At 40.9% G+C, this 27,109-nt stretch overlaps 2 protein-coding genes across 2 annotated transcripts; both read right to left on the bottom strand.

The window, feature by feature from the left end:
• Positions 1–382: 382 nt before the first annotated feature.
• gnb5a (guanine nucleotide binding protein (G protein), beta 5a) lies at positions 383–5,889 on the bottom strand. Its single transcript, XM_080002593.1, has 11 exons — positions 5,740–5,889; positions 4,346–4,482; positions 4,195–4,236; positions 4,041–4,117; positions 3,800–3,932; positions 2,544–2,687; positions 2,354–2,445; positions 2,140–2,188; positions 1,547–1,643; positions 1,271–1,437; positions 383–1,173 (listed from the first exon to the last, which is right to left on the bottom strand). Exons 1-11 carry the CDS (start codon positions 5,873–5,875, stop codon positions 1,162–1,164), a joined length of 1,086 nt encoding a protein of 361 aa, XP_079858719.1. The 5' UTR covers positions 5,876–5,889; the 3' UTR covers positions 383–1,161.
• A 971-nt stretch (positions 5,890–6,860) lies between these two features.
• Positions 6,861–27,094, bottom strand: myo5c (myosin VC). The gene is made up of 40 exons (XM_080001758.1): positions 27,032–27,094; positions 25,394–25,504; positions 24,920–25,091; positions 24,668–24,812; positions 22,881–23,037; positions 21,889–22,032; positions 21,709–21,790; positions 21,458–21,565; positions 19,539–19,645; positions 19,184–19,449; positions 18,989–19,070; positions 18,745–18,885; positions 18,528–18,650; positions 18,338–18,421; positions 18,057–18,188; positions 17,791–17,888; positions 17,562–17,648; positions 16,851–16,962; positions 16,553–16,764; positions 15,912–16,077; positions 15,666–15,812; positions 15,005–15,169; positions 14,751–14,844; positions 14,595–14,658; positions 14,217–14,491; positions 14,058–14,121; positions 13,889–13,969; positions 13,122–13,302; positions 12,921–13,014; positions 12,466–12,529; positions 12,220–12,388; positions 11,862–11,946; positions 11,663–11,758; positions 11,411–11,565; positions 10,571–10,660; positions 10,316–10,466; positions 9,924–10,209; positions 9,511–9,685; positions 7,969–8,049; positions 6,861–7,879 (listed from the first exon to the last, which is right to left on the bottom strand). The coding sequence occupies exons 1-40, from the start codon at positions 27,056–27,058 to the stop codon at positions 7,727–7,729; spliced, it is 5,226 nt and encodes a 1,741-aa protein (XP_079857884.1). The 5' UTR covers positions 27,059–27,094; the 3' UTR covers positions 6,861–7,726.
• Positions 27,095–27,109: the final 15 nt, after the last annotated feature.

A 27,109-nucleotide genomic window follows, 5' to 3' on the forward strand; every position in this document is an offset into this window, starting at 1 on the left:
GCCGATGACGTCTTTTCCGGTTCGATTTGTAAGTCTTTATTGAAACTTCAATCTAAGACTCATGTTTTTGTGTTATTATTATTATTGGTAGCGATCTTAGAAAAACATTTACTACAGATCGTATTTATCTTTAATTTATTTCTTCAATGTTATACCGACGGTCGACCGTTTTGATTCGGCAGCGGGGCTCTTCCGCCGCCACTTCCGGTTACATTTGTAAAATTGTATTGAAACTGTAATTTTAAGACACAGGTTTTGTTTATTTACTAGGAGGAGCCATATAAGACATTTACTCTAGATATTATTTAATACAATTGATTTGCTCACAACTACAAAAAAAAGCAGCACAAAGAAAATACTTGATATTCAAAATTGGGTTTATTTTTTGATCATTTGATAAACAGTCCTTCATATAACTGGTATGTACACTAAACTACAATAAAATAATTACAGTTAATATGTAATTACAGCCAAAAGACAACTGAATGAGAGGGGGTACATTCTGATTGTTTAAAACCTATCCTCACGCATTATCAAGTAGTCACTAGCAGAGTCAGGGTGTTTTGATGTCATGACATGTGCACATCGAGCAATAAGTGAATTCCATATCTGGAAGGAAATAAAATTTAAAGATCAAACAAATCTTACATTTAAGGAGATGAAAACGAGACGTGAAAATTCGCATGAAACTTTCTCTTTTAAAAACACCAGTGAGTAATATCTTCAGGTTGGTCCTTTTGAGAATGGCGGCTTATTCCTTGGGAAGGTGATGGGTATTGGAAGATTTAAAACGAGCACATACATGGCTTTTCCTCGGGCAAAAACAATATTTCCCTAGGTAACTGTGTTGTTGCACTTCTATCCTAAACTGACATTACACTACCAGTGTAACTGTCTGCAAATACATTTTACAACTATAACTGTAACCTTGGATACTGTGCATTGTTTTTATTATAATGTCATTAATGATGTCATATGATTGAGTTACTTCAAAAAACATACAGATCTACCCTGACCGACTGGAGTATAGACAGTGCCCAGTGTCATGTTCAGCCATATGCACAATTGGATCTGATCAACTATCCCTATGATTGTACTCAAGCAAACTGAATCATCGCAATGGCTCTGTCTACGATTGAGTCTTCTTCTCCGTCTTCATCCTCAAGCCCAGATCTGAAAAGATGTGAACGTTGGTCATCACAGATATCATTACATGAATGGTTCCATAGCGTCCAGTGACTCCTACAGAGTGGCGGGTGGTGCCTCCTACCCTCAGGGTGTGGTCCCAGGAACCTGAGCAGAAAGCCGTCCCGTCGGGGGACACGCGCAGTGTGCTGACACGGTTCTCATGTCCAAACAAAATGGACACCCGTGTTCCCTTTAGCACGTCCCAAACATTTATGGTATAATCGTTGTAGCCCCCAAAAAGCAGCCGGCCTGAAAGAAAAACGGTGGATATTGTCGGTGAAGGTGGAACATGAAACCCAAGCAAGGGAATCAGCTGACACAGTGATTGCTCTGGCAACTGGATGAATTTGTGTCTTACCACTGAGAGAAAAGTCGACGCTGGAGACACCAAAGATGATGCTTTCTTTGGAATAAATAGCCACTTCTCTGTCCGCCCTCAGGTCATAGAGACGGCACTGTAACAAAGATGATTTCAGCGCTATCCGTCTAACCACAACGGCGTCAACCCAATCCGAGCTTTATTATGGATGAAATTGGAGTGATGATGAAGGGTGACATTTCATTCAATTTGTTGCCGAGGCTGCAGTGCTTGTTGGTGATGTGATACTGAACCGTATATTTCAATAGATATTAGGCATATATATTGCACTACATCATTGAATATGAGTGAAGGTAGGATTATATCGAAATCCTTGTTGGATTTTATGAGAGGTATTCCAGCTATTGTTTTCAGCTACAGATCATTTGATTTGTTTGTGTTTCGGTGGTGGGGGGGGTGGCATGACAAGCGGTGACAACAAAAACATATTGTACATTGAATGAAGAGTTATGGTTGATTATGAATTTCCGAATATGTTGGCAACAATATATGTGGTGGCTACGGGTGCAACGGGTGACGGCTTCATTGAATTGCAGGTGGAAAAAAATCCGTAAAGGCAGTGTGTCACTTACTGTGGCGTCATCGGAGCCAGATGCAAATGCATCTCCGCTGGGATAGTACCTAGCGCAGGTGAAAAACAGACACACAAAAGAAATTGGTGGGTATGAATTCATCCCTCGACTATGATTTAAAAGGGCATTTTTACTCATTTGAACCACGGGATAATGTAAAGCACATATATTTGCGAATACAGCTTAACAGATTTAAATATCTAACAACTCCTACCTCACACTGTTGATGTCCGATTCATGGGTTTCAAAGGACTGGATGCATTGTCCTGAGCGCATGTCCCACACATTGGCCTTCTTATCACAGCCCTGTAACCGCACACCCAGACAGTGAGAAAAGCAACACCAGTGGCCCTTGCGTGGTTGACAAAAAAGACGAGCGACGATTAAGGAAGACGTTCCCTGACCCCTGAAACAAACGTGTTTCCCGTCTCAGAAGGAGCCAGGTCCAGGCAGAGCACGTCTGCTGCGTGTCCATGGAAACTCTGCAGCAGCTGCCCACTCTCAACATCCCATAACGCACACGTTCCATCACCGCTGGATGTCAGGATCTGCAACCAAGAGCAATTAATCAGAGGCAAGTCTAAACGGAGGTGGTAAAAAGTTGTATAAATATAGGCCAATATGAGTTCATTTTGATCAAGCCTGAATCCCCCCAAGGATTAATAGTCAGTGTTATCTTATCTAATCTTATCGTATCGTATTTATCTTACCTTATCTTATCTTGTATTATCGTATCTTACCTTATCTTATCGTATCTTATCGTATCATATCAAATCGTATCTTATCTTATCGTAACGTATCTCATTGTATCGAATCGTATCGTATCTCATTGAATCGTATCGTATCTCATCGAATCGTATCTTATCGTACTGTATCGTATCATAACGAATAGTATCGTATCTTATATTATTGTATTGTATCGTATCTTATCTTATCGTATCTTATAGTATCATATCTTACCTTAGCTTATCGTATCGTATCATATCGAATCTATCTTATCTTATCGTATCGTATCTCATTGTATCGAATTGTATCGTATCGTATCTCATCGTATCTTATCGTATTGTATGTTATCTCATTGAATTGTATCTAAACTTATATTATTGTATCGTATCGTATCTCATTGTATCTATATGTATTGTATCTTATCATATCGTATTGAATTGTTTTGTAACGAATCGTATCGTATCTTATATTATTGTATCGTATCGTATCAAATCCTATCGAATCGTATCTTATGTTATCGTATCTTATTGTATCTTATCATATCATATCGTATCGTATCTTATCTTATCGTATCTTATCTTATCGTATCTTATCATATTTTATCTTATCTTATCGTATCATATCGTATCGTATCGTATCGCATCTAATCGTATCTTATCTTATCTTAGTGGAATGGATCTGCTTTTTGATGGTAGAATCACATGACTCTTGACACCACAGCAGCAGTTGACTGTTCTGAATTATTAACCAAGTTGGGACGTTCCTCCCCAGACATGCATGAGAGAGAATCTCTTAATCTTTCCTCGTACTGCCCTGACAATAAAGAGGCAGATGTGTTGCGAATGGCAGAACCAATCCTAAAAAATAAAAAAATAAATAAAAAATTAAAAAAAGGAAATGTAAATTGTGGAGCCAAATAAACGCACAGTCTTACCTGCATATCTGAGTTGGTGAAGCTACAGGCGGACAAGTAGTTTGTGTGCATGGCGACTGATTTCTTTTTGGCCGCCAAGTTCTCATTCTTGTCCAGGGACAGAGGGTACACTGAGCATTTGTTGTCCAGGCCCCTGTCAAATAACACATATTCAGTAAACATTCATAATTAGGAAACCAAATTATTGATACGCATATAAATGCCAGTGTTGGCAGAGGGAGATTAGGCGAGAAACACTTACCCACAGGCTACAGCGCAGCCAGAGGGCGCGTAGGCACACGCCATCACCCAAGTGCAAGGCATCGTCACAGCATGCTCCTAATACATCATCATTTCAATAAAATTAGAAAATATATACAGAAAGATTTGTTATGCGTGACGATGCCAATACATACCTTGTTGGTAGTGAAAGCATCCCATACAATCACTTTTCCATCCTGTAACAACAGAGGAGGGAAGACACATCAGTCAAACTATCCCCGCATCTTCCCAGCGGGAGAAAGGTTCCTCATCTCGCTGGCGGACAGAGAAAGAAAGATGCGTCACCTGTGAAGAGCTCACGATCCTCCTTTTGTCCTTACACCAGTCCATGCACAGGACTTTGTTTCCGTGTCCCTTCAGGGTTCTCCTGGTCTTCATGACAAACTGGCCCAGCCCCTCCACCTTCTCTGCCACCTGGTGTACTGCAACACACCACAGACACATCAGTGTCCCCGTGCAGAGTGAGCAGCCTGCATGACAACCTGTGCTGCCAAAATGCTGGACGTACAACACAGAGCATTTGTTCCATTGCATCTAGGACAGAGTTAGTCTGCAAGTGGAGTTCAACTTCTCAACCTGCAATGCAACTCTTTATTAATTCTTTAAACATCAAGAACTGCTGCAATAACGCTGTAGGATGACAAGAGCACAGCTTTTTGCTACACAGAACCACCACCAACCCCCTCTTTGGAGGACGAGCTTACCATGTTTTGGTCTTTCAACAACTAATAATCATTACTACTCCAAGAGGGAGAGAAGCACCACGGGTGAGACAGATAAACATATAAACCAAACAACAGCATGTACATGGAAAAACATGAAGATAGAAACAAACATGTACATGGAAAAACATAAACATAGAAACATCAGATGACAACATTTTTCGAAAAAACAGGGTTAATAAAGTCCAGGAAAACTGGAACAGAAATCGGGCACGTGGCCTCTTCCTGAAATAGTTATGGCAGTAAATGAGGGAGAAAAGGAGAAGGATGCAACCAGGTGTTGGGGGTGTGTTCGAAGCAGGTGCTGGTGGTGTGTGTGTGCCAACAACCATTGTTTACAAATGATTATAATATTTACTTTGTTTTAATGACATGCATTTAGCTTATTTGCTATTATTATTATTATTATTATTATTATTATTAATAATAATAATAATTGCTATTTGATTGCCTTATATTAATGCAAAACACCTTGAGTTGCACCTTGTGTATGAAAGGTGCAATACAAATAAAGGTGATTATCATGAATAATAATAATAATAATAATAATAATAATAATAACAATAATAATAATAATAATAATAATAAACCTTGAACTAAGGCAGGCCTGAATGTGTTGCAATCCCATATGTGATTTAATATTTTTCTATGTCCATCACGTCTCCAAATCAAATCCTGTACAACTGCCATTGGATTTAGAGAAACATTAATGTCAAAGCACACAAACATCCACCCTCATTGGTGTTAAATACATTCAGGTGACCCGTCCAGAAAATACTGCCTGAGCCGAAGCCGCAGATTCTTATCAATATTCTATTTCGGAGCGAAACGAGGAGTCCGGTGCAGCCACCGGGCGTCCAGCGGTGGCGTCTCCCTCCCTCCCTCCCCCGACGGCCTCACACCGGCCGCGGCGAAGCGGACGACGAGGCCCTCGGCCCCCGGCCCCCGCGCACTCACGCTCGACGTCGTGCAGCTTCGCCCGCTCCTCCTCCAGCTTCGTCTTCAGGGTCTCGGATTCCGTCTTGAGACTCGCGAGGGTCTCGTTGGGCTGAGCCTCCAGCGTCGCCATTTCAGGGACGTTCGGGGATCTCATATATATTCCTCCGTGCTCCGGGCGGCGGGCGGCGGGCGGGCGGACAGAGGCTTTCTGACTCGGGCTCCCCCGGCTGATGCTGCCGTCGTGACGTCACGGGGAGGCTGCGGGAGGATGCCGGCGTCAAGTGATGCTGCGAGGGCCGCATATTAAAGTGGTAATCCGTAAGATTATATTGTTAAAAATACACATGCTGTGCGACATTATTATAGTATGATAGTATTTTTTAGATATATATATTAATTGAGTATTTCTGTTTTGTATTTTTCGGCTCTTTGTGTATGTTTGGCAAGTTTTATTTTAATTTTACCTCACATTTTATTTTATTTCCTTTTTTTTTTTTTTTTCAGACGTTTAAAAATACTAATTGTTTGCAGAAATGGACCAATCCCCACCGTGACAAATTACTCATACATGCAAATGCACAAACCTATTCTGATTTTGATACTTTTTTAGTTTTTTTTTGCAACCACTTTATTAAAAGAAAAAGCCATTCATTGTATTTGCGTAGTGCTGTTTCCATGGGTCCACTTTTCCTCCCGAAAGCCTGCCCCAGTCAATTGATCAGAAGAAGGCAAATATTGGGGAAAGTAGACTGTCTTAAGAGTGCAGAGGAGTGTAAACCCGGATGTCGAAAAAGAACAAAATTGCAGTTTTGATTGGAACTCTGGCACTTGTAGTGTAAATCACCCCAACACAGATTATTTTATGGATTTCCATTTTGAGGCTCCATCCCTGATTGCATAATTTACATTGCCAAGTAATAACAGTTCGGTGTAGACTTGTTGGAGTCTTTAACTGGTAGGTTTTCAGGGTTGGATCAGATTACTTTGAAATAGTCAGTTATGGCAATATTTATGAGTTTCCCTTCACCAAAAAGGAGTAATCTAATCAACATATTTAGTCAATTTCACAGTTTACACAAAATAAAGCCAAAGAAAGACGTTGCAAAATGCTATTTTAATGGAAACAAAATATTCCCAATCTATGTAAGCTTGATTACACATAAAATCTAAAACAATTCCGGATTTTTTTCCACAAAACCATTAAAAACGTCGGCCATCTGAGGGCTTTATGTTGGGTTCTGAAACAAGACAGTGATGATCCTTCAGGTTCCGACTCAGATCCCATGAAGACGTATGTGATTACAGAACAGCAGCCAAACTCTGTGTGACTGACTTGGTTATTAATTTAAAAACATGAGAACACAGAACTAACTTCAGTTTTAAGAAATCCTTCAGGTGAAAACGATCTTGAGTGTTGAGAATTGGTGCCATCAAGTAGCAAACTTTTCTCTAGCAAGAGATTTAATAATAATTCTAAGATTATAAAACGGTAACATTAATATAGAAGTGAAAAGTAATCACATAGTTATTAAAAATTACTAGTCACATTAACATTTTTTTCAAATATAACCTGGGTTGATAGGAGTGACTTTATTTTCACAATCTGATTACTTCATCCTGATTACCTGTAATGAATTACTATCAAACTCTGGGTATCTTGAAAATATGAGCATATATAGTCATATACTGTAGCTTTGTCTGATCTTGTGAAATTGCCTTTATGATTATTGTGATAATAAAGCAGTTCTCCACATAACCCAAACCCAGTAAAGAATAAATCTGAGATCTGTGCATTCTCAGTGATTCCTGCAAATTAGTTGTTTCATACACAAGGCAGGAAACCTAACTCCTAAGAGGAGACGTATATTTATGTTTATGCTTAACTCGATGGTTCTGCAGTTCATAATACTTTCAGCATAATTAGAATCCTACAAACTCATGGCACTCTAAATGACCTGTGGGTGAGATAGTTAGTGGAGGGTCGTTGTGTGCTGGGCTCAGACGGTTAGAGCCTGGTGAGGAATCCAAGATGGAGGCTGCTGGGGACGAGCAGCAGCTCCAGAGCCTGAGAGGACGTGCAGAAAGGAAACGTGACCTGGAAGCGATACTTGGTGTCCAGCATCAGCTGCGTGGAACCTTCGTGGTCCTGCAGTGACGACTAAAACCAGGAAAACAATGTCTAAGACAGCGCTTTACATATTATACCAAAGAGATAACATGTCTTGAAATATTCCTGGAGCAAATTACCTGAACTTTGCGAACAAATGAGGGTGCCACTCTTTTCTCAAAATCATCAATCGGTGTGTAGGAGTTCAAAATCTTTATAATCTGCAAATTTCAATGGCATTGAGTTTTGTTTCACCATTATACCACTTTTCAGAAAGAACAACAATCATCCATGTAAAACAAATTTGTAAATATTTGGTAAATTTAGAAAAAAACTGTTATCTGGGTCTTGATAACATTTCCTAAAACAATAAAACTAACAGAATGGTTATTTTAGTCTTGTAAAACAGTCCACAAATATTATATTCTCAGAATAAAGACAGATGCGTCAAAGTCCGCCGTTCTCCTTAAAAAGTTATTTATTTCACTTATAAAAATCCCTACAATTATACATTTTTTCCAAAGCAAGATAGTTAAGACACAGCTTCTCAAAGATATCTTCAAGCAACACTATGTAACTTATTTACCTTAAAATAACAGCATCAAAATAGTTTTGATGGTACACTGACTTGTAATATGGAGAACCTCAGCCATTCCCCCCCCGAACGCCTGTTCTTGCACTATGCAACTTTGGGTTCGGGTGCTAAACCATGGAAAAAGTGTGTTACGCTTTACAGCACTAAGTCCCTTCCTTGTTGTTTGGCTCCAGTATTCACCGTCTTTTTGCCTGGTAAAATTTTAATATAAAAAAAACGGGGAGAGAGGCTCAGGGGAGCGGTGGACTGAGTGCACGCTGAAGCGGCGAGGTCCGTGCAAGGGGCTGTAACCTAGGTGTACATTATATCTGCGTTTGTAACATAGGCTGTTATTGAAACGTGACCCATAAGGTTCAAATTTGTTTGACGAGATTACGTTTCAATGAAAAGTGCAGTTGCACTCAGAAACTGCAGGGGCGCCACATCCCAAATACCAAAAGTTACATAGTACAGGTACTCCTCACTTAACGGCTGAATTACGTTCCTAGGACCAGGTCGTTAAGCAAATTGGTCGATAAGCGAGGACCCGTGTTATTTCATGGTAAGGGGGCGTGGCTGGTATATAAAGTGTATATAGTATATATAATATATATAGTGTATGTAGTATATATAGTGTATATAGTGTTATATCACAGTAAGGGGGCGTGGCGATTGCGAACGCTAGTGTAGTGAATACTGACAGACTGCGGGAACAAGACTGAGAACGATGATTAAATGAGATGTATACAGTGTATATAGTATAAATAGTGAATATAGTATATATAGTATATAAAGTGTATACAGTATATATATTGTATATAGTGTATATAGTATACAAAGTGTATATAGTGTATATAGTATATATAGTGTATAAAAGGTGAAATGCTTGACACAAACGCTGCGGTATTGTACACAGTGTACAATACAGACTGTACAGAGAGCTGGTTGTAAGTCCGAACAGTCATTAAACAGGTAGGTTGTTAAGTCGGGAGTACCTGTACTGCTTTAAACACAAAATTCTGGTCCATTAAATGTATCTCAGAACAAAAAAAATAAATAAGAGCAATTGTTTATTTTTGAGATTTTCTGCCCCGTCTGGATTAAATACCTGAACGGTGTTGAGCTCCGTGCATCGCTCAGCGATCTCCCTGGCGTCGTCATCGGTGGATTTATTGACCTGCAGCAGCCAGGCGGCTTGGGACAGCGGCTTCAAAGTGTCGATGGCACTGGTGCTCTGCAGCTCCTTCTCCTTCAGCCACTCCTCCAGGTAGCTGATGTTACACCTGGGGAGGGACCACAGTCATGGAGTGCAACTTCAAACTATCGATTTACTCCCAATCCATGCACAGACACTGACCTGAACGCAGGCACGCACGCACGCAGTGCGCACCAGAGCACCAGTGCCACGCACGCAAACACACACACACGCACACGCACACACACACACACACACACACACACACACACACACACACACACACACACACACACACACACACACACACACACACACACACACACCTGATTTGCATGCCTTTCCTACAGGAGCACATGTCTTTGCGGAGCAGGATGTTGTTGAGTGTCACTGCGCCCACGAGGAAGAAGAGCTGCTTGATGGACTGTCGGATGAGGCCCAGCTCCATGCCGTGCTGGCTCATGGTGCCATGGAAGACGCTGAGCTGCTGCAGGATGGAGGAGATGGTGTGGGTGTCCGAGTCCTCGTAGATGCTGTTGGAGCGCTTCCTCAGGCCCGTGGGCTTCATGCTGGAGATCCCCTGCAAGCTTTCATGCTCCAGCATCCCAGTCACTGCTCAGCAGAAAAAAATAACAATACACACTTATTTGATTTCACTTGTAAAGTTGAACGCCTGGCAACACAAACAATAATGCATTGATGTGCTTCGGCAACGCACCAATCATTGGTGTGAGCGTCTTTTCCATGACAGTGATGAACTGATGGTAGATGTAGATGGCGAGGTCGCTGAGGATCTGCCGGTGCTCCGCTAAATCAAAGTTCTGCAAGCAGTTCTTGTTCTGCCGCGGGGTGTTCAGTTTCATGAACTCCTGCCCACCAACAATGAGACGGAGCATGTCAATGAACGCCTGCGATAATCTACACCTGTAACCTGGGATTACCGCCGTACAGACATGCACAAACAGAGCCGTACCTCCTCCCCGCTGTACTGCTTCAAACAGTTGATCATGTGGTACGTGTTGGAGAGCCAGAAGGAGACGATCTCCAAGTCTTTGTGCCGACCCTTTAACAAAATAAACGTAAAATAGAAATAAAACAGCGGGTGATTTTTTTTTAATAGTTATTGATACGAGATTTACCAGTCAGTTTATTTCTTAAGCAGGTACTTTAAGAATGCTTTTGTTTGGTCACATCTCCTTTCCCCTTCTTTCATTTGGTCAGATCCTTTGCGAGCACCTCCAGTTTTAAAAACATACTCAATAACTTCAACCCACTTTCTTTAACTCTGCTGCCCTATGTATATAATGATAAGATATCATGATATTATGTTTTTTTTTTAAGGATTTCACCCAAAGTAACAAGAAAACCTGAAAGCAGCACTATTGCGCCTCAACAGTTTCTGACAGCAATTATATGCCATTAAAACTCGGTCCAGTGTCCGAAAATAATTTATTTTACCGGACAAATTTGAACTTTATTGGCCATATTTCAATAACAGTCCATGTTACAAACGTGCCATTCTCTGTATAACAAGCCAGTGTACCATCAAAATGATTTTGAAGCTGTTATTTCAAGGAAAGTTACGTAGTGTTGCTTTCAGTGTTTGTGCTTTTATTTATACTTGAGGGAAAATCTTTTTAAAATATCACTACTTTTTTTTTTTTGTTCTTTTACTACAAATTCAAGGTATAATTTCAGATGATGCTGCACGTGGTTAGGACAACACCGTTTTACTTCACCATTTTCTCTTGGTTTTCCAAAATTATATATAAATGAGAGACTGAGATGAGCAGAGTGAACGGCGACGCCCTACCGTGACGACCTGTTTAACACCGCTGATGATGGCGTTCATGAGAGACTTGAGCTTGGCTCCATCGTTGAGGTAGTCGGCGTGGCGGACGCACATGAAGAGGAGGTACGCCGCTAGTCCCGGGATCATGTTGACCCCCACACCCCTGGGCTTCAGCTCTGTTCGGGTCGATCAACATCCACAGTGAGGGAACCCGCACGACACTACACGTTCCGCCGGGGGTTTTCAGAACCACGGGAGTGAAATTCAATTTACCCAGGACGAGGTTCTGAATGAGCCTGGATTCGTCCTCTCTCTTGTATTCCAACATGCCGAGGTAATCCTTGGGAATCGCGAGGGAGGTTTGCTTGGCTGCGGGACGAAACGTTTTTTAAAACGAGGATGGAAAAGTTGCTTTCGAACACCTAATCACTAGTTAATAGAGACAATCGATATAGACCATTCAAAACGTTACCCTTTTCGGACTTTTCAAAGCTCTTAACTTGATTCTGAAGTCTCTTTATCAGTCTGTCCTTTCTATCGAGCTGCTCTTCAAAGTCCTGGAGAGAAATGTTATGAGTCATTTGGTGCTGCAGATTCATATTTCTATACATGCACATTCAAGAGGAAACACACACACACACGCACACTCTCTCTCTACTACCTTTCCTCCCCCTTTACTCACACACACACACACACACACACACACACACACACACACACACACACACACACACACACACACACACACACACACACACACACACACACACACACACACACACACACACACACACACACACACACACACACACACACACACACACACACACCATATTCTGGGCAGTTAGCCGCGAAGCCTCTTGCCCCAGCCTGCTCCTTGCTTCACTCTCGGTCAGCTGCTGCTTCCTCAGATGTGCGTTCTCCTCGTGGAACTCCTTGACTCTCGCCTGCAGCTCCCTCTTGTCCGCCTCCAGGTCTTCCGCCAGCTTCTCAAAGTGCCTGCGCAGCGACACCCGTCAGGTCGGGACTGCTCCCATCATCCCTCCTATCCGTGAAGTGAAATGTGAGCCACTTACCAATGCTTTGAGCTCTCCTCTTCCACCCTCTTCTGCAGAACCTTGGTGATGGCCTCAGTTTTATCTTTCGGGTTAAAAGATTAATAATTTGTTAGTACAAGCAAATTATACAGATCTGAGATATGGCATATTTTTCACCCACTTCTGAAAGAGAAGAACCTACAACATATGCTGCTATATCATACAAATAATGTTAAATTTTCAATTCATGCTCCATATTCAAATTCCTCATCATTCATCATCCCGATATAGAAGAAGAGATGAAGAACAATATATATACCGGTATATAGATATAGTATGTGATCCTGGTACTTTTTAAAGAAAATAGTTTTGGAAATACTATATAGGCTCACATACTAATATGGCATATGAAATAGTATGTTAGTAAGCAATTTCACACACAACATTTTACTTTCTGAACCTGAAAGTTCCACTGCGTTGTTGTTTGATCTTACTCGCTAACTCCCTGGACTGTTTCTCTATTTGGGCGTCCAGCTCCTGCTTCTGTCTCTGCAACTCCGACGCCTGCAGTTTCAGCTCAGGAATGGCCTGTGGATCATATCAAACTGCGTGAAACCGGCCATTTGACCCCCCTTCCAGGGGTAAAATATTAGATATAAGCATAAATTACAAGTCTCATTGTGTTGTTCACTTACTGAGTTTTCGCTGCTGAGCCTGGAGACTTCTTGACGAATGCTCTCGTTGACGTTCATTTTCTCCTGGAACAGCTTTTGGAGCTGGTTGTTCTCATTCTGAAGGTGCTCGGCTTTCAGTTTTAAACCCTCCACCTGGCTCTCATAGCTTTCCTTCTGCTCCTTCTGGTGGCTTTCCAGAACTCTGCAGTCGAGCGTGCAACAGCCGTTCAATAGTCCATCCAGTCAAGCAGCATCGAGAGCAAAGAGGAAACAGGTCATGATGCGCAGCACACACCTTCAGGTTTCACAAAGTACCGCCTCTGGTTGTGTAGCTCTAGGGTAATTGCACTTTGTAATTTTTTTGTGCATGTCGCTATCATAGTAGAACCCTAAAAAAGTATAGAAACTTAGGTAGACACTTAATTCCCCTCAAATCAAAGATGAAGATAGCTAGAAAAGCACCAAATTTGCATTCTATTTAAGATAAGATAAGACTGTATTAATGCCCAGGCGGAATTCTCAATTTATCATTTGTTTGCAAAATTCCTCACATTGGCTTAAAATTGCCCTTAATGATGGCAATTACTGTACCTCAAATAATTGCGATCACGCAATTATGTAATAATTGTGGCAGCTCTACTGTAAGTAGCTCTAATAAATAGCCGCTGGTTAAGAATTTGGATAACATGAAATGTATGGACACCATTGACCTAGGAAGACAGCTAAATGTGTGTTATCTTGGTAAAAAGTTAATCAAAGCTCAAAAAAACACAATAAGTGAATGGGACCTGGTTGCTTTCTGCAGCGTGTCAAAAGAAGCCAGCACTTCTTCGAGATCGTCAAGCTTTTCGGGGTCTTCCGAAGTCAACCTTCAGAGGAACGAGACACAAGCTAAATAAACTCATGACGTCAGAATGAGCATGTATGAAATTCAGGACAAAGTCATAGATGGATCACCCTAAAAGAACCTCCCGTTCCACCACACCGCCAAGAAGCCGCCTTGTGATCTCTATAATTTTAGCTGCAGGAGGAGAAAAAAAAAAAGTTTTAAGGTCCTCTGGTGATGATGAGAGGTCATATTTCTAACATCGGATTAAAACAGGGACCACACAGCACCCCTGGTCTGCTCCGACTGCTCCTTCATCTTTCTGTCCAAGTTGTTTCTCTGGGTCTGCATGTTGTGGAGGTCCTTCCGCAGGTCGGGGATGACCTTGACGTGCTTGCTGAGCTGGACGAGCTGCTCCTGCAGGTCGGCGTTGACCTCAGCTCCGTCTTGGATTTGCAGCTGCAGACTGACCCGCTCCTCCTTCAGCCTCCTGATCTCCTCTTTGAGAGCCTCCGCCTCGTTCTCGTGGTCCTCTTGCTGGATCTCAATGTTGTTCTCTGCAATTCTGCCGGGAAAGTCGTCTTTTCACCTTCACGATTTGTGTGTTTAATGGCTGATATTCCACTGACACTGAAGTCAAAAGAGCTTGAAGTTTTTGTATAACCTACTTTCTAAGTCTTTCTTCCTTTTCTTTCTCATCCTGGAGATTCTTCTTTATTTGAGCAAAACTGTCTGTAATTGTGAAAATGACAAGACACATTTCCTACTGTATATATAACAATGACTAAAATAGTAGACTGAGTGCCTCTCTTGACGTCCATTACCTTTGGCTTCTTTGGCCGAAGCCTCAAAATCTTTCTCCAAGTTTTGTTTTGCAAGCATCAGTGCATCCTTCTCTTTTTGGAGCTGTGTTATCGCCTTGGGTGAGAAAATAAAACAACGTGACATTTCAGTGAGTGCTAATATTCAGTATAAACTGTCCTCGTTTATAGAGTATATACAGAATACATACAGTATAATATCCCTCCTCCGTTGTGTTATATTGCTTTATTAAACTTTCAGCTGGCACAACACCCACCAGAGTTGCATCTTCCTTCGCTTTTATTTCCTTGGTTTGTAGGGATAACTTCTCAGTGGCCGACTTCTCCAGCTGGGTCTCCAGACTCTGAAGCCTGTCCAGGTTTTGGGAATGACTGTTGGCAAGACTCGTCAGTCTTTCCACGAGTCCACGGTTCTCTTTGTTCTAAAAAAAAGGTTGCAGAGTCAGATATTAGCCTGCCAAACACGGGGTTTGTTTTGAATAACTGTGGGAACATCTAGTAGCACTTAAGAATGGGGGTTCTCTACAAACTGTTTGATTAGGAAGTAGGTAACAATAATGGATTTGTTAACTTATTATAAATATTTTCTATTTCTAATTGGGTAGAAAATTTGCCATAACAATATTGCAAAATTCTGGCTAATTGGCATCCACATATTAATAAAAACGAAAGTGTTCTTGAAGAGAGCGACTGAAAACAAACAAAGACATCATAAACAGGTTCACCTCGGCTTCAGAATTTATTGTGATATTCTTTCCTGCGTATATTATGACTTCTATTAAATTAATATGCAATTTACAATATTAAAGCAGTGTGATTTATATATACTAATAATTTGTTGATCAGAATACAAATGAATTAGTGACATTATTTTCGAGGAATCACACACATGTATCATACTCGTACACTTTACTTTACCTGATCTTCCACCTTCTTCCTGAGCTGCTGCACCCTGTAGGAGAGCTGAACGTTCAGCACCAACCGGCGCATGGTTTGAAAGCGCCGTCGGACCAGCCAGGCCCTGGTGTACTTCTGCAGGATCAAGGCTTTGTGTTCCTTTATCATCTTAGGTGGTGAAGTCATATTAGAATTTGTGTTTTAATTTTACATATTCCACACATTAGCATTTGAATTGACAAATCGGGGATGAATACATTTACAAACCCTTTTGTATCGCTTGCGAGCGATCCATCCTCGAGTGAAGGCTTGTATGGTGATGGTCGCCAGGTGGACGAGCTGGTAGATCTGTCTCAGGCGGTAGCCTCTCCAATACCGCTGGATGACAATTGCTGCCCAGCCTTGCTTTATTGCTGCGGCAGTCACTGTTTTACTGGAGGAGTGCAGATACAAAGTAGATTCATAAAGGGGAGATCGGTAAGATTAAGAAACAGCCATTCAATGCATTTTCATTATGGATGTGCTCTTCTATATGCTGTTGCAATTGTTGGTGACAGAGTCCGCCTGTCCCAGCAAGAATGCAAAGATTGGGCAAGAAGTGCAAGGCAGCCGAAGTGAATTTGATAGAGCAGTCTAGCTAGTTGTGGTGAGTGAACTGTCTATATGGATAAATAAAAAAATAAAATATTCCCACCACCTCATGTCACCAAGAAAAAAATCGCTCAGAAGAAGGAATACTTTGGAGAAAAGATAGTGACCGAGCGGTGACAACTGTGAAGACGAAGGAAGACCTGGATGTTGAAAAAAACCTTTACAGTTTCCAATGGATCTCTGGGACTGATTTTATGGATTTCCACAAGATTATATAGGATATAAATGTTTTTTTGAAGCGCTGTGAACTCTCTCACCGGATTTGCTTCGTTCCACGAATGTACTGTTGGAGGACGATGGCTGCGTCTCTCATGCGAAGGAACTTCCTCCTCTGGCTCCAGCTTCGGACGTGCTTCTGGATGGTCACGCAGGCACCACGCAGCTTGTCCAGCCGCAGCTTCTCCAGATAGGCCACCTGACCGGCTCGGAAGAAGATCTTTGTACGGCCAAACTTGTACTGGTTCGAGTCCTTGGGGTCGAGACGTGGGGGCCAAAGTAAGACCAAGGAATATATATATGACGGCCGATCACCATGAGAACACAGCTGAAACGTACCAGAATCAGCCGTTGCATCACTGTCCTGCACGCCTGTTTCTTGTCGTTGAGGCCAAACTCCTGCTGGCTCATCAGAATACTGTATCTGCTGTAAAACTCAATGTACGTCCACCTGGAAACACAAAATACACGTCAGACAACACAACCCTCTGAAAATATATCTCTGACTATTAAAGCTTTATGTGCCGACCCCGTGGTGCTCTTTGCAAAAAGGGATGGAGGTACTGGAGAGAGTTATGGCACTCCAAGGCATTCACAAGGAATATAGTTTTAAAAGGCCTGTACTGTCATTTCAGCACTGTATTTGAAAAACACAATTTTATCTGATGACCTGTTACGCTAAAATATTAACTCTTTGTAGCTTTAGTGTTGGTAGATCTGTATTCAGATTGAAGGAGGTGAAAGATCTTTTCAGACAAGGAGTGCTAAGGCGGATATGTATGGGAGGTCACCACGCAATAGTTTGTTTCTACAATGTTTTGGTAACATAGACTTTTATCAGGCATCCTGTGAAGGTCTGTGAGAAGCTGAGTTTTCAGTGAGGATATACAGCCCCCCCCCCTCTATCCTGCACATGAAGCCATATCAGGTTGCTTCCACATTCCAGGAACTTATTTCCTCCCAATTGCAGTGAAATAGAGGGACTGCCAACGTGCCGGGTTTTCCTGTTCCGCTTTAAAAGGGGAATCTAACAAGAAAAAGAAGCTGTACCTGGAGGGGTAGCTCTGTGCACTTATATGAATGGTTTCAAGGACTCCACAGGCCCGCAGCTGCTGCACCACCCTCCTGGAGTCATATCTCAAAACACAAACAACACTCGGTTAAAACAGGTGGAACGTATGCATGGCATTCCAGTTAACACACAGTTGGTCATGTCAAGCTCCATTCAACTACAGTACGGCTGTTAAAAAAAACAAAACAAAACACAACCCATACTCACTCAAATGGGAGCTTTTCATCATTGGGCTTGATGCAGCGTACGTAGTGAGGTGTGGTGGCGTTCAGTGTCTCCATGAGCAGGTAGAGAGAGCTGCGGAACTACACCGGCAAGTCTCGTGAAAACGGATATTACCGGTAAAAAAAAAACCCTCCCACAATACACAAACCCAGTTATGACTCTACAGGAAAGGTAAATGGAAAAGGTAAATACAAGCTGGTAGTTCAGGTGTTGGGCTCCAGTCAGCAGACAGAGTAAACATTTCTCACCTTATCTCCAACAGAAGTCCGCAGCTGCTTATTGGCTGGCTTGACCCCGGGCCGGGCAGGCCTCACTTTGAAGCCTTTAGTGTGGAGGACGTTTTGCTCCTCTTCTTGGAAAACGTTGGCCAGGAGAGGAAACTGATAGCAAGCCCAAACAGCGGTGATATGTTTGAGAGAGGAAAACGGAGTAAGACCCGCAAGAACTGCCAGCAACGGGTTCATTGTTATTCCAAACTACTAATGGCTTCAATTGAAATATTCCATGAAAAAGCAGCGTGTGAAAATACCTTGCTGGCTCTCACAACATCAACCAGCTCCTCATAGAGTGCATCTCTGTTTTTCTCAAGAAACCCTTTGCTTTGGTATTCTACCTGTTTAAAAACATCAGTAAAATGTTGAAGACTTTTTTTTTTTTGCCGGAGCAGCAATGTTGTTTTTTCTTTGTTAATTTGAGGGAACCCTGTGCCACATCTGCACCTTGTCTGCAAAGTGTTGGATCATAAAAGCCTCATTTGATAACCTGGGCTTCTCAAACAGCGGATTGGCGTCCAGGTAGTTGTAGAGCTTTTGGAGCCAGTTCTGGTCCGTCCCCTGTGGAAGCTGTGGAGGAAAAAGAAGAGTCGGTTCACATGATAAATAAAACGCAAACTTAAGAATGAGAAAATATATAAGAAAATCAGTTGCAAAATCTCACCAAACACTCTTCGTCGAGCAGGTCGAGAATCCCCATCTTGGCTTCAATCAGGTCAATAACCGGTTGATTGTCATAGAAATCGATCAGCGTCCACGGAATATCCTCCTTCATGTACTCCTCCTGCTCCAGCTTGAACACGTGCTGGGAAAGTGACAGAGACAAAATAATCCAGACGCCCCCTCCGACCCAAAGGGAAACGGTTGGTTCCGCAGAAAGGGTGGAGAGGTGGGTTTGTGTCCCGTACCAGGTTAAACTGCTGCTGAAGTTTTTCATTTGCGTAGTTGATACAAAACTGTTCAAAGCTGTTGACGTTGAATGTTTCAAAGCTGAGAGATAGAAAGACAACTTTGCATTTGAATTGTGATTATAATGGAGCCGCGGGCAGTACAACAAAGGGCAGAATAAATACCGTATAATAAGTAATTTACATGTCAATTACCCATAGATATCTAGAACGCCGATGAACGCGTGCTGCTTTCCTGGGACTTTCAGAGCCGTGTTTATCTTCTGGACGACACAGTCAAACAGATGAGCATAGATCTGCTTTGCCAGGGCGTCTCTGGCGTTCACTGCCCGCTGTTTCGGCACAGGTTTGACTAGGGTCTCCATCGCCAGAACAATCCTCTTGTTGCACAGCCACTGACACACTCCCTCGGCATTCATATCCAGCAGGCTGCAGAACGCACCCAGGTGCCGGTCGTTGGACTGGGGGAGATACCAACAAGGTTTATGTTTTTTTTAAATCTAATCAGGTCCTTAAACGAGGTGTAGCAGTGAGTTCCAGTCAGACTCACAGGAACAGACGATTTGTCACCCCCATCATCTGTAATTTTGATATTTCCCAAATGCAGAATCCCTGCCAGAACTTTAAATACATCCAGCTGAAACTCCTCCTTCAACCCTGCACAAGGGGAGAGAGGGTTATTAAGGATTATTTCATTACATAATTAGAGAAAATTACATTTCAGGAAAATGCGCATCAGGGGATTCCCCACGTCCCCGAGATTCTCTGAAATGTCCCTGGCATCTCAAAAACATTCCTTTTTTGGACATTTATGCTTCCCAGGTCCTTACCTTAACCTTAACCACACCAAACCCACCCCTAAACCTCACCATCCCTAATCTGGTACAGACCTGCCAACCTTGATGAAATATTTTGAGCACCACAATAGTGTAAGAGGGAGTCTCAGTGACGTTTGAGTCACTGCAGCTAAACGACTCCATCATTCACACCGTAGCCGTCTCATAACGAGGCTAGTCACATCGTATACGAGCTACTATGGCTGACTACAGTATATACAGTATACTAATTCTTCTCGTTAGGGTATACTCCTTGAAATGCATCATCTCGTGAAGTTACCCAACATGTTTACCAACTACAGATGCATCAATTGCAATTTTCTTGGCCAATTCAGATTAAAAAAAGAAATCTGACCTGTCGATTCCGATTTTGGCATAATAAAATATTGACTATTAAATAACTTATACATTGTCGTCCGATCATCTTGAGTTTCTATCCGTGATCGGAGAAATCTAATTTTCTTATAATTTGGTCTCATTGGGTATATCTGCTGTACGTCAATGAAAAATACGTTGAGTGGTCTGATCACGCTGACATGATAGGATAGCTGCCATACGGACTACTGCTGCAATTTTCAGTTACCACAATAGTGAGATTTCTGATTTTGACGCTGTGTGTTTATTGTTGTTCATCATTCACTATGGAACAATAATAGAACATGAAACTGTCTGAGTTCCAATAAGATAAAATACAACATGGAACTGTCACTGAGTTCCAATAAAATGGGACTGTCACCTAGTTGCAGTATAATGCAACCTGTAACTCCCACTGAGTTTTACAGTAGTAATACACAACATATAACAAACATGAAAATGTCCAGTTAAAACTTCAAACTAAAGTTTCTTTCACTTTAAACGCAAATATACATTTTTATTATATTTATATGGTACTTGCCATTACAAAATAAATTACAATCATTGCAAAAAAAAAAGTAATAATAATAAATGACCGACTCTTCTCACTCTCTTTCACTGGAACTCACCGTGCATTAAACTAAGTGAATCATATGAAACGACTCGTTTTACTGAGTGACTCGTCCAGACTCTTCTCAAAAAATAACTTTTCGTCATGATTAGAGCTTGTGTACTAGAGACAACCAGGGCTGACGCTCCGCTTCAGTGACTCGATAAATAAATACGCGGTCTGCACAACTTTTGAATATTGTCATGCAATACAATATTTCTACAATAAACAGCTGACATTTTCTTTGCTTCACTCTCTTTTTTGAGCCTCAACTACGCAACTACATTACATTACATTCATACTGGGTTTGAGTTTCGGAGCATTTATTGGAGCACATGAGCACAGTATCATCTCAGTAATTTGACTGGCACAGAATCTGAAAATATATCTGATCAGCCGGTCACCGGCCGTGGCCACACACAATAAATGTATGGTATTGTTTTGTAGCGATTGATTTATTGTTTTCCGTAATTAAATTACAACAATATATATATTTATATATATATTTTTGTGTAGTTTCAGCTGGGCTGACCAAGAATTGTGTTGTTGGTACAAAAAATGCATACAGGTTGGCAGGTCTGCTGGTACATAAATGTGACATTGATTTTCTGCATCCCAGAGGCTTATCCAGGTCCGAAGTTGGGTTCTCGTTGGTAAAACAACCCTTACCCAATAGTGAGAATGTCCTGCGCGTCTCCTCCATCTCCTTTTTGTCATCCACGCCTTCAATTCTGATCTCCCCTCCCATGCAGGTGTAATGGAACTTATCTGCGCTCACTTGAGATTAAAAAGTTCATGTTATTGGGCACACAAATGATAGCATAAGAACACAAACCCTACAGCAAACCGGTGACCCTGAACATGAAGCGACAATATTACATGGCAGAGTAATGCCAGTGGCAGTCCTGTCCAAAACTCACCCAATCTTAGATCCTTGAACTCCGGCAGGTCTGCACAGGAACACATCTGGTAGAATATGTGATAATTCCTCTCATTCTCTGCCTGAAGAACAGAAAAATCTGATGTTACAAGATACCAATTACAATCAGTGAGAACTCTCATCAATCCCATCGCAATCAAATATATTTTTTCGTTAATACCTGAAACACTACTCTGGATTTCTCCAACAGGTATGTCCTCATGTTGGCCCCGATGATGCGGTACCTCTTGTCAAAGCTGATCTCAGTGTATTTTCCAAACCTGCTGCTGTTGTCATTCCTGGTCGTCTTTGCGTTCCCTATCGCCTGACGAAAAGCAATCTCAAAATTTTGGACCTTTATACAATTCATTCCAAACACCCTAGGTGTCTTCCTATTGGCACCAGGTGCAAAAATACATGGTACACGTACATGCAAGTGTGCTGGTTCAAACTGGTTTTATGTAAATATTGGGTTTAATCGTTCGCTCTCGCCGATTAAAGCCCCCCTTCCAACTTCCCATCTCGCTTTCCCCTTCATTTATTCACGTGGTGGAAATCGGAGTTGTGGCTGGTAATGAAACACTTATTTGCATCACCATGGCGACCGGAGCTAAGGCAAAGCAGATTCCCAGGACCAATAACTTTGAAGCTAGTGTCAATAAAGGAGAGCAGAAGGAAGGAAATAGAGGAACTACTCAAACAAAAGTTTTGCGGTGAAGGAATATTCCATACAACTACTGTATGTGGCTCGTTGTATCGACCTTTTGTCAGAAGACCATAGTCCCTCATTCATAAAGAGGCAGAATGAGTGTGGAGAAGTAGTTTTACTACTTGGTTAATCATACATTGCTTTTTACCAAATACCCACTTTAAGAAAAGAGCTTGAAATGTTGAACTACTGGTCCTTAAATCTGTTTTTTTTTTCAAGAATGTATGGTGGTGACTGTAGAATCAAGGACGAGACTCAATTGTACTGTAGAATCTACTGTAGGATCACAATTGATGACTGTAGAATCAATTGTAATGCAGCAAGGACTAACAGAAAAACAATAAATAGCTCAAAAACACATAAATTAATATCATATAACACCAACAACACGTTAAGTAGTGAAAAGCGGTTGGTGAGATCTGTGAAGCTGCCATTGTAACACAGCGGCTCTGTGGACTTCATACCTCAGTGATTGGATTGGAGGCCAGGACCTTGTCTTCAACTTGTGTTTTAACGCCAGACTTGCTTACTACAGCAAAGTACCTCATAGCGTACCGAGCAGACACCGTCTTCCCCGCGCCAGACTCCCCACTCACTATGATGGATTGGTTCTTGTGGTTTCTGTCGGGGACAGTGGTTGGGTTTACTGTCATGACTTTGTCGTTATACAGTATCATTTTTGTCTTCCATATTCTACTCATATGAAGTTTGGGGATCATATCCCAACAGGAGAATTTAAGGATTGCGTTCATCGGAGTAATAATAGAGTATCTGTGTAATCTGTTTGAGCACTAAGGACGTGTTTCAAAGTTCAGTGAGGATGATTTGATAATTACTTGAAAATTAAGTGAATTCAAGAGCAGTAATTAAGGCCAATAATTCAAGATAAATCATTCGCTGACGAATAATATTGACTCCATTGAAAAAAGAATGATTGTGATCCTTCTAAATTGCCAAACCAAATATGAAATGGGTGTACTATAATATTTACCTATTTTTATTAAATGCATTTTGCTTGTTAGCTTTGACTGTTGCTATTTGATTACATCCTATTGATGTGAAGCACTTTTGGTTTCATTTTTATATGTTGTTATACAAATAAAGGTATTATAATAATAATAATAATAATAATAATAATAATAATAATAGGGGGTCCAGCCCGTTGGCAGGCTTATTGTTATTGTTCAGGCCAAAAATTCTCTGACTTTTATAGCCTAAAACTATCTTGAACAGTTATTAGCAAAAAAACAATCAAATTTAGATCGATATAATAGAGACATGCCAGTACATGTGACGCCAAAATATGTCCAACCCGGCTATAACTATCTGGAAAACATACTTCTACATAAGCTACAAACACGGTTGAGGCGTCGTTTAAACCACTATGTCCAAATTGATCCATTGACTTTCGAAAACTATTGATTTACGTGTATATTTATATATCTTCTTACCTGGTAGATGTCAGCAGATCTGTTCTATTGATATTTTAAATCTGTGGTCCACATTACTTTGCCGGATGAATGAAAAATACAATAAAAAGTAGTCCTGAAAAATTTGTCAGCCCTTCCACTCGAAAACACTGAAATTATGCGACTGAGTGATGCATTCAAGATCCAACAAGGTGTTGGAAAAATTAAAGCTGTGCAATGGTAATTACTCACAGAAATACCACAAGGTTTTTCATATTTCATGGAAACGTCACTTTCCATGTAACTTGACAAGTTCTTCCACAATAATTTAAACACAATAACTAATGACAAATAAATTCAGTTAAAGTTCCATAAATTTTGTCTGCATTACAATATAGACATGTCATCTTCCAACTGTACTTATTAAAAGAAAAAATACAATAAAGTGGTAATTGCAACTAACGTACATGTATGATGTATAATACTAAAAGAAAATGTATAAATTATTATTGTTATTAAAAGTAATTACAAAGTTTGTTCTTGTTATTGTTACAGATGCCAACAAATAGCCAAAAAAATAAGACAACAAAGAAGCCAATGTCCAAAAATCCAAAATGGATATAACTCCACGACATAACTCGACGAAGTTTGACGTTTGTAAGTTAAGTAACTTGTGATGCATTTCACAGAAACCAAAAAACGAACACGTAACTAAAACGAATAAACTGGACCCTGTTGCTGGACTGGTATTGCTGCCTGCAGCTATATTATTATTATTACTACTATGACTGCTTCACAGTGTTTAAGGAAACTTCTGCGCAATAATCAGCTGCTGTTTTCACCTGGCCAGCTGCTTGTAAGCCTCTTCTGCCACGGCAAAGATGTGAGGGTCCATGTCTCCCATGTTCCGACCCGAGTAGGCATGAATGACTGCATCTCCATAGATGTGAATCTGCTTGTAGGGATTTACTGCCACCAATATGATACCTGATAATGAAGAGAATACACACGAGCAGTACGCGCAAAAGTGTTAGAGTTGTTGCCTCTTTGTTGCAGCTCAGCATATTGCCATGAAAGGCTGTTTTCCACAGTACCACAGTAAGTGTAGATGATCTTGGACTCCACAAAGCGCACTTTGAGGTTGTGCAGGACGGCGGGCTCATGGAGGTAGCTCAGAGCCGTCAGATCATTTTCGCCCACCAGGATGTCGGGGTTGCGAAGGTGCGGAAGTTTCGGGTTTTCTGGGTCAACGCAGTAGCGGTACCCCTTCAGAGTAACAGGTTATGCAAAAGACACAGCTCGATCGTGAGGTGTAATCACTCCCAAAACAGGTATCTAGGACAATTTGTTTTTGTTTCATTACACTCAAGTTGGCATAGTACAAGTGCTGTTCCCTGTTAACTACTGGGTATATGTTGTGCACACATATTTTATTTCATATTTTATTCTTTTTAATTGATTGGTAAACTCCTGCAGTAGTACCTGAACTTCCCCCTGGGGATTAATAAAGCTCTCTCTATAGTCTTATAAATATCTCATAATTTCACCAAAAGCAAAGTTTTACTCACGGCCCCGTCCTCAAGAAGCAGCTCAAGAGCATCGGCTCCAGGATGAAAGTCTTTTGTAATCTCTGCAGATTTCCACACGTGTTGAGTGTCTGGAACCCAGACTCTGTTGTACTGAGGGAACAGGAATGACTCATTATTGGTTTGTGTTGTATTTACTTTTGGGCAGAAATGATGTAGGGTGACGCCGCAGCGACAGTAAACAGGGTGGGGAAAGTGTGACATAATTCTCATTGTTCTTAAGCTACTATACTATGGATTTTGATCATTTAGATATCCATTACACAACATTAAGAGGGTGCCTGTGGGTGAGGTAAATCTAATGTTTTTGAAGACTTTTTTTAAGAAATATTTTAACAAAATGTAAGGCTGATTTTTGACCAAATCATATATGTTATTCAATAAACTATTGCAGTTAAGTCCAATATCTTTGAGTCAAGGCAGAGGTAAGTAATAGGTAGAAACTGTGCAGGTTATGAACTAGATGATTCTGTTATTAAAACAGTTTCCTTTCTATACCAAGGTTAGCGATTAGAACAGGGGTCTCAAACTACAGGCCTGGGGGCCACACCCGGCCGGTGTGACAATTTCATGGGGCCCGCTGCACGTTTATGATATATTGTTAAATCTCGCAAATCTCTCTCTCGCAAATACATTTTCATTTCATTTTTAAAATCATTACTCTACTCATTACTCTATTATGTCTTCAGATTATGAAACAGAATAAAATAGAAAATAACAAGGATTTTTTTATTGATTAATATAATCTACTTTGATTTCATTTTATATTTATTCTTTCTCATTTTCATTCATTTAATTATGTATTGAATTTCATGTAGTTATTCAATGTTTATTTTATTTGATTATTTTTATCATAATCATAATAATAATTATTATTATAAGGCAATTCACCAATGTTAAGTGTAAAAAAAAAAGTTGGTTCTTTTTCCAGTTGGTTTTCCCTTGATGTCCACTGTGGGGGCATCTTGATTAGAGACCCCTGGATTAGAGAATGTTATAAATATGAACAGCACCCCACCCCCCAACAGAACCTGTTCAAATGAAGACCTCATAAAGTAAAATGCAAGACCTTATAATAACTTTTAAAGCAGTGCTCCTCAAATGGGGGTGGCCCCGAGCGCCCCTATGTGTACTTTGCGGTACTAGAGGGGGTACTCAGAAAAATATATACTTTTTAAAAGTAGTAAAAAAATCCTAATGGTTGCAAATGTTTAACATAAAAAAAAGAAAAGTTAAAAAAAACACATACAGTAGATGATTTTTTTTTTTTCTCCAAATGCCAGAAAAGGGGCATCGGCTGAAAAAAAGATGTCAGAGGGGCGACAGCACTAAAGTAAAGTTTGTTCCCACTCTCGTAAGAACAACAAGACATTCTAATACTCATTCAATACTTTAACACTGTATTATAATACTTAGGTCATTATAAGACGTTAAAGTAGGCCTACATTTCTGTTGTCCGTAACCCTTCCATATGCCGCAGTAATACATAAAAAAAATGTCCGAGCGAGTCGTCTCCGTTAAAAGCACCTGTAACCCCGATCGAAACAAGATGTCCGCGCGGTAAAATAAAAAAAAATAAAAAAAAATATATATATATATAAAAAAAGGGGGCACTACTACCTCGGTGTACAGCTCCGGCAGAGACATGTTGCCGCATCGTGCGCGTCCGGGTGCGTCCGGGGTTCTCCGGGACACCGC

Source organism: Zeus faber (genome assembly GCF_960531495.2).
Source record: "Zeus faber genome assembly, chromosome: 6".
In the NCBI taxonomy this organism is placed as follows: domain Eukaryota; kingdom Metazoa; phylum Chordata; class Actinopteri; order Zeiformes; family Zeidae; genus Zeus; species Zeus faber.

Coding starts and splice junctions, on each gene's coding strand:
- gnb5a (XM_080002593.1), bottom strand. CDS start 5,875: ATGAGATCCCCGAACGTCCCTGAAATGGCGACGCTGGAGGCTCAGCCC. Junction 4,118..4,194: donor ATGCTTTCACTACCAACAAG/GTATGTATTGGC, acceptor ATGATGTATTAG/GAGCATGCTGTGACGATGCC. Junction 3,933..4,040: donor GGCTGCGCTGTAGCCTGTGG/GTAAGTGTTTCT, acceptor GTTATTTGACAG/GGGCCTGGACAACAAATGCT.
- myo5c (XM_080001758.1), bottom strand. CDS start 27,058: ATGTCTCTGCCGGAGCTGTACACCGAG. Junction 25,505..27,031: donor TGCCGGAGCTGTACACCGAG/GTAGTAGTGCCC, acceptor CTGTTCCCTCAG/TACAACAGAGTCTGGGTTCC. Junction 16,963..17,561: donor GCACAGAGCTACCCCTCCAG/GTACAGCTTCTT, acceptor TTGTGTTTCCAG/GTGGACGTACATTGAGTTTT.